Here is a 7725-nt window from a genome sequence, read left to right on the forward strand (position 1 = left end):
GTATGTGTAAAGTTAAAGTTAAGTTAAAGTACCAATGATTGTCACACACACACTAGGTGTGGTGAAATTTGTCCTCTGCATTTGACCCATCCCTTGATCACCCCCTGGGATGTGAGGGGAGCAGTGGGCAGCAGCGGCGCCGCGCCCGGGAATAATTTTTGGTGATTTAACCCCCAATTCCAACCCTTGATGCTGAGTGCCAAGCAGGGAAGAATGCTGGTATGAGCTTTTAAACATAACCCGTTAACTGCTGCCAATCAAATGGTGAATAAGATACTCTTTAGGGTTCATATGTTTGTAAATCTGACTGTGATGAAGTCAGTGCCTCACCAGCCATGAACCTCACCGCACGTCACTGGGTAGACGTGATAAGGATTGTGAACGATAGGCAAAATTCACACAAAATCCTTAAGTACCTTCTCCCGTCATGCTCATTTTGCAGATTTTTTGCAGAAGGCTCTTTTTAAAAACAGCAAAGATCATCTTTGTTCAAGAATCTCATGCAAAAATGTGAGCTTCTCAGATTATTTTGAACCGAACTCATAGCCCACCATTTGAAAAGGCCAAATGATGAAAAACAGAGGATCTAAAATGGAACCTTGAGGGACACCACTAGTATATTTGCCCTGGCAGCCCTACTTGAGTGCTTAAATGACGTCAAGGCCCGGTTGGCGCAGAATTTTTTAAAGCTAAATGAGGAAAAACTGAAGTTGTGCTGCTGGGCAACAGTGATCCTCTGCTAGACTTGGACGTCACACAGCCACCAGCCTTGGAGTCATTATAGACAATGGTTTTAAATTTGACAAACAAATCAACGCCGTTGTTAAATCAAGTTTTTTTTATTACCTTCGGCTTTTATCAAAGATTAAATCTTTTTTTTTTCTTTTGAACAATTTCAACAGGTCATGCAGGCTTTTATCTCATCAGGTCTTGACTACTGTAATGCACTTTACACTGGAATAAGTCCAAATGCACTGTCAAACTTACAGTTAGTCCAGAACTCTGCGGCACAACTTTTAACCGGAACCAAAAAAAGAGCACATCACCCGCTTCTCTGCATTGGCTTCCTGTTTGTTTTGGAATTGATTTTAAAATGTTTGTTTTTAAAGCTTTGAATTGACAGGCCCCAAAGTACATCACGGACCTCATCCAAATTAATGCTCCAGCTCGCATGTTCCAGTTCCAACTTGTGGGGCCTAAAACGAGGCTTAAAACTTCTGTTGTTGGCCCTAAACTTTGGAATGTTCTGCCCCCTCATGTCAGAATGATGTTTTAAGTCTTGTCTTAAAACCCACTTTTATTCTCTGGCTTTTAAGTCTTGTGGTCCTCTGTCTTTTATTGTTTTATTCTATTTTATTGATGTCTTTTATAATTGTATTACATTATTATTGTTTGTTTACTTATTTCATTTAAAATGCTTGTAATTTGATTACTTTTGTTTCTTTTTTTATATGCAGCACTCTGGAGACAGTTTTGTTGTCAAAATAAAGGGGAAGGGGAACTTAAGAAGTTGACCTGCATCTGAAGTAAAAAAGTTACCTTGGTTACTTAACCTTCGTCTTGTGTTAGGGTCGGTACCGACCCGTTTTAGTTTTTAAATGCATAAAAGAACCACATACATTTATTTTTTTGCATCAAGGCTTTTTGACTTTGTCAGGAACCTCTATTTCAACAAAATAAAACAGTTTTTGTTTTTTTCACTAAATTATAAAATGTTCTGGTTGAAATTATGACATTGGTGTTGTTAGGGTCGGGTTCGACCCAGTTATAAAAATAAGATTATAAAGCAATAATTAGAGGCAAAACTGAACACACTGACAGCCAACTCCTCTCCAAATCATGTGAGCTTTAGGGGATTCTCATTTTACCTTGTCATCCAGTACAAAAACAAACAAAGACGGGCATGTGAGGTCAATTTAGTATAGAGTTGGTGACTTGCAGAGTGCACATCTCCAATTTGCAGCATGCAAAAATGAAAAAAAGATTTACAGTGAGAGAAATTCTGGATAATATTTTTGGCAAAAATGAGGGAGAGGACACAGAGCAGCATAGTGATACGGATGAACAGGTTTCTGAGGAGGAGTATCATCCAGAAGACACAGACACATCTGATGAGTCTGATGAGGAGGTCATACCAAAGACTATAAAAATGGGAGCCATTACCTCTCTGCTTGGCACTCAGCATCAAGGGTTGGAATTAAAGTAGCAATGATTGTCACACACACACACTATGTGTGGCGAAATTATTCTCTGCATTTGACCCATCACCCTTGATCACACCCTGGGAGGTGAGGGGAGCAGTGGGCAGCAGCGGTGGCCGCGCCCGGGAATAATTTTTGGTGACTTAACCCCCGATTCCAAGCCTTGATGCTGAGTGCCACGCAGGGAGGTAATGGCTCCCATTTTTATAGTCTGTGGAATGACTCGGCCGGGATTTGAACTTACAACCTACCGATCTCAGGGCGGACACTCTAACCACTAGGCCACTGAGTAGGTCTGGGGGTTAAATTGGGGGTTAAATCACCAAAAATGATTCCCGGGCGCGGCACCGCCGCTGCCCACTGCTCCCCTCATCTCCCAGGGGGTGAACAAGGGTGATGGGTCAAATGCAGAGGACAAATTTCACCACACCTAGTGTGTGTGTGACAATCATTGCTACTTTAACTTTAACTTAACTTAACTTGATTTGCTGTTGTTTGTTTGACCTTGCAAATCTATATTTTGTGTTATGACTTGTTCTGCTTTTCATTTTGTGTTTGTCTTAAAGTTCTGTTGCTGAAAAAAATACTTTTTAGCCTTTTTCTTGAAGTAAATACATATGGGTCGAAATTGACCCGTAACACCATAGATGTTGCTTTAGTTAAAATTATTAAAATGAAAAAATAAATTAAACCAATGTATTTAAGAGATGTGTTCTAATACCCCTCAGTTATAGTCAGGTAACACAACAACCTTTTATTTATTTATACGATTCTCTTGAGATTCATTTTACAGTTTTTTTAATTGAGATCGAGGGGTATACTGACAAAAAAAAGGCCCAATGGCCCACACCAAAAATATAAAAAACAATATTTTCATGGATAAGGAAGCCTAACAAGGTAACCAAGAGATGAGAAACAAATAAGATGATAGATATTTTTTTTAGTGTATTTTACAGCTGATTTAAGACATGGGTCAAAACCGACCCGTTAACATAAGAGATGGTAACAGAAAGCTAACACAAGAGTAAGGTTAAGTAACAAGAAAAATAACTGCCAAAAAGGAAACGACTTAAAGGGGTGCCTTGAGGAACGCTTCAGTGACGTAAATCACAAGTTTGGACCCCGGTGTTCCATGTTTGCTGGCACGTTTTAAAATGTCAATGGAAGGATCTGCCAAAGTGTTTGCAGTGGTCCAAGTTCCTTTATACAACAGGAGTTCTCTAGTGGTTTTAAGAACTTTCTGCCAAAAATGTTTGTCTCCCAACTTTTGAACTGAACTCGGGGGGTCGATATGGTCTTCTTCTTGTCTTGGGGCGGTATTCACCCTGGGCGGGTAGAGTCGACTTCCTTTCTGGCTCTAACAACATTCCGGACGATGGCGGCCCACGAATCACGGTCCTGTGCGAGGTCGCAAGAGATGGGGAACCAATCTCGGTTCCACCAACGCAGGCCGACCATCTGCGGAACCAAGAGTTAGGGGAGACCCTCCTTGTTCTTCATTGCCTAGGTCTTCTGCAAACCGCCAATGAGGCAGTGTGGGCGGGAGGAGGACATAGCGAACCATCTTACTCTGCAGCCGTCAAGCCACATGACCAAACCATCTCAATCGCCGTTGCAACAACAGAAGGAAGAGGCCGTAGATACAAGCGGTAGACAGGTCACTATGTTAAAAAGTTTAAGTGCCATTCCGTGGTCGGATTTAGCCCCCCGGCGGTAAGTTGAATAGCCCTGGAGATGGTGAACCAATCTCGGTTCCACCGACGCAGGCCGACTGCCTGCGGACCCAAAAATTCGGAGAGGTCCTCCTTGATCGTCATTGTCTAGGTCTTCAGCAATCCCCCAATTAGGCAGTGTGGCTGGGAGGAGGTCATTGCGAACTGTCTCACTCTCCAGCTGTCGAGCCGCATGACCAAACCATCTTGAACACCGTTGCAACAACAGAAGGAAGAGGTTGTCGATAGACATGCCGCTGTGGTGCCATTCCGTGGCCGGATTTAGCCCCTGGGCCGTCAGTTGAATAACCCTGGAGATGGTGAACCAATCTCTGTTCCGCCGACCATCTGCGGACCCAAGTGTTCGGAGAGGTCCTCCTTGATTGTTGTTGCCTAGGTCTTCAGAAATCCGCCACCGATCCGAGGAGGACATTGCGAGCTGTCTTACTCTGCAGCCATCGAGCCGCGTGACCAAACCATGTCAATCGAAGGAAGAAGCGGTATATACTGTACAGGCCGCTATGGGGCCAGATTTAGCCCCCATGAGTTGAACAGCCCTGATTTACAGTATTGGAAGTTCTGCATGCTTCCATCAGGTTTGCTGCGTTAAGTGTGCCCACCATTGGGTTTCATTGGCAGCTTTGGTTTGGGACTATAGAACATGATCCATCATCTTCAGGAGAAGTTGTCCAGATGTGTGGTAGTCGTCCTTCTTCTTAATCTTGAAGAACCTCTAAGACACTTCAAGCAAAACAGAAACTAGAAGACTCACAATCGCACCTGCGGTGAAAGTTCTTATTTTTCGCTACGAAAGTCGGTTCTCACGTTTTCGATTTATTCATAAAAAAGGTAAGTCCCATCACGTTTCTAAACATGTTCTCCCCCTGCTTCAATGAAATGACTCGACTAGATTACAAGATCCGGTTGTCGCCCAACAGCCGAGTTGAGCTCGGACTGCCCCAGAATGTTGCCAGGGTCCCCTGTTTGGATGCCAGAGACAACCAAAACCACAAAGTCCTTGGGTAGCCTGACCTTGTCACACAAGTGCTTCTTTCTCCAAACCAAAATCGACTCAGCTCGTCCTACGCCGACTCGGATGTCTAACATGGCACTGAAGGGTTTCACACACCGCTATGAGTCTAGACAAGAACCTTAGTGACTCTCTGATGCTTGTGAAGTCAATGCAATATTTGCACTCCTTTCACGACCACATTGTGGCCATTTTTTTTTTTTTTTTTTTTTTGCAAGCAGCTACGTGAGCTCTGACAAGAATGAGGAGGCCTATGGTGATAAATGTTGAAACCGCAGAGGGTGACTCGAAACGAAACTTAAAGTATATATACCAAAGATTAGTCTGTGTACAGTTTGTCGAGGCGAGGCACGTTTATTTATCGAGCACAATTTGTACACTTCACAGAAAATTCAAAAGCAAAACAAAAATATAAAATCAGAAAACACTATTATTATAACTATGTTTATAATTAATTTAATCAAATACTGTATATGAATACTTTCAGTTGTCAAATGCACAATTAGATCAAAATGTTTTCAGCCTGGATTTGGACATTGCCAACATTGAGACCTGTCCCACATCTTCAGGAAGTCTATTCCAGATTTTAGGAGCATAAAACTGCAACTCAATTTCATCATGTTTGGTCCTGACTCTGGGCACCAGCAGGAGACCACTCCCTGAGGTTCTCAGAGCTAGAGATGGTTCATATGGTTCTAACATGTCAGCGGGAGACCACCCCCAGAAGTTCTCAGAGCTGGAGATGGTTCATACGGTTCTAACATGTCAGCAGGAGACCATTGCCTGAGGTTGTCAGAGCTGGAGACGGTTCATATGGTTCTAACATGTCAGCAGGAGACCACTCCCTGAGGTTCTCAGAGCTGGAGAGGGTTCATATGGTTCTAACATGTCAGCAGGAGACCACTCCCTCAGGTTCCCAGAGCTGGAGAGGGTTCATATGGTTCTAACATGTCAGCAGGAGACCACTCCCTCAGGTTCCCAGAGCTGGAGAGGGTTCATATGGTTCTAACATGTCAGCAGGAGACCATTCCCTGAGGTTGTCAGAGCTGGAGACGGTCCAAATGGTTCTAACACGTCAGCAGGAGACCACCCCCTGAGGTTCTTAGAGCTGGAGATAATTCATATGGATCTAACATATCAGCAGGAAACCCCTCCCTGAGGTTTTCAGAGCTAGAGATGGTTCATATGGTTCTAACATGTCAGCAGGAGACCACTCCCTGAGGTTCTCAGAGCGGGAGATGGTTTATAGGAATCATGTGGAAGCCAAAGATTCACAGCCCTGCTATGTAGTGGAAAAACAAAGGAATGAAGGAAGAAAAGAACGAAAGAAGGAAAATCAAAGGAAGGAAGGAAGGAAGAAAAGAACGAAGGAACAAAAAAAAGATGGAACGAACGAAGGAACAAACAAAGGAAGGAAGTAAGGAAAAAACAAAAAAACGAAGGAAGGAAAAAACAAAGGAAGGATGGAACAAAAAAAGGATGGAACGAACGAAGGAACGAAAAAGGATGGAACGAACGAAGAAACAAATGAACAAAAGAACGAACGAAGGAACGTACGAAAAAACAAAGGAATTAAGGAAGGAAAAAACAAAGGAATGAAGAAATGAAGGAAGGAAAAAACAAAGGAAGGAAGAAATGAAGGAAGTAAAAAACGAAGGATTGAAGAACAGAAGGAACAAAGGAAGAAAGGTAGGAACAAAGGAAGGAAGGAAGGAACAAAGGATGGAATGAAGGACGGAATGAAGGAACGAATGCACCTGAAAACCACCGCTTCCCATTCAACCTGTAGAGAGGCGCTGCAAAAAGGAAGGTTGAAAGTGTCCAAAGTCAGGTGTGCCAAGTTTGTGGCATCGTATGCAAAAAGACTTGAGGCTGGAATTGCTGCCAAAGGTGCATCAACTAAGTATTGAACAAAGGCTGTGAATACTTATGTACATGTCATTTCTTAGTTTTTGTTAATAAATTTGCAAAAAGCTCCAATTTTTTTTTTTTTTACATTGCCATGGTGGGGTATTGTGTGTAGAATTTTGAGGACAAAACTGAATGTTTTCCATTTAGGAATAAACTTTGAGTACTTTCCGGGTGCAGTGTAGGTGTTTCTTTTAAACGTGTGCCAACTTTAGCACCCGGGTAAATTCCCTCTGAGGGTAATTTACGATGCTGCTGGTAAGTGGAGGATGTAGGTCACCTTTTGAGGTTTTGGTACATGCAGAGTGCAGGAAGTACTTCAAGTACGGAGACACCGACTTCATTTATTGATGACAAATAAATAGACAAATGCACATTTTTACAAACAAGGGACTTTTCAGGAGGACACAAAATGGCTTCTGTGGCGTTTAGACGCCAGGTAAGTTTCGATGTAGTTAAAGAGCACGTCCAGCTCGCTCATGGCCTTGTACACGCCTTTGCTCTCCAGCTGGGGACCGGAAACAAAACAATACGTTAAATTCAACTAAAATAAAAATGTCCGAGGAGAACAAAACAATACATGAAATTAAATAAAAATAAAAATGTCCCCTGGAGAAAGAGGCGGCACTTCAAAGGGAAACTCACCTGGTTGTACGTGGTGTTGAGATTGATGACGTCAAACTGCGTCTGGCAGGCGAAGTACTTCCGCTGCGGGAGGAAGAAGACGCCGTTAAAATTCGGGACTTCCGGCGGAAATGTGAGCAAGATTCCGCCTCGCCAGGCTGCGGACGATGCGCGCGCGCGCGCGTCTTGTCGCCGCTTCCGTTTTCTGGCGCGCGTCCCCGTGCGTCACGTGAGAGGGAATGTTTGGAAC

General features: G+C 43.2%; 1 protein-coding gene across 2 annotated transcripts in view; it reads right to left on the reverse strand.

Annotated features, from left to right (window-relative positions):
* Positions 1-7166: 7166 nt before the first annotated feature.
* Positions 7167-7725, reverse strand: part of il10 (interleukin 10) — a 33041-nt gene continuing 32482 nt past the window's right edge. For both annotated transcript variants that reach the window (XM_061985414.2, XM_061985415.1), the window contains exons 6-7: positions 7497-7559; positions 7167-7359 (exon numbers count right to left, since the gene is read on the reverse strand). In XM_061985414.2, coding sequence (XP_061841398.1) covers positions 7249-7359; positions 7497-7559 — 174 coding nt within the window. In that variant the 3' untranslated portion in view covers positions 7167-7248. The remainder of the gene's footprint in view (positions 7360-7496; positions 7560-7725) is intronic.

Source organism: Nerophis lumbriciformis, linkage group LG23 (genome assembly GCF_033978685.3).
Source record: "Nerophis lumbriciformis linkage group LG23, RoL_Nlum_v2.1, whole genome shotgun sequence".
Classification (NCBI taxonomy): domain Eukaryota; kingdom Metazoa; phylum Chordata; class Actinopteri; order Syngnathiformes; family Syngnathidae; genus Nerophis; species Nerophis lumbriciformis.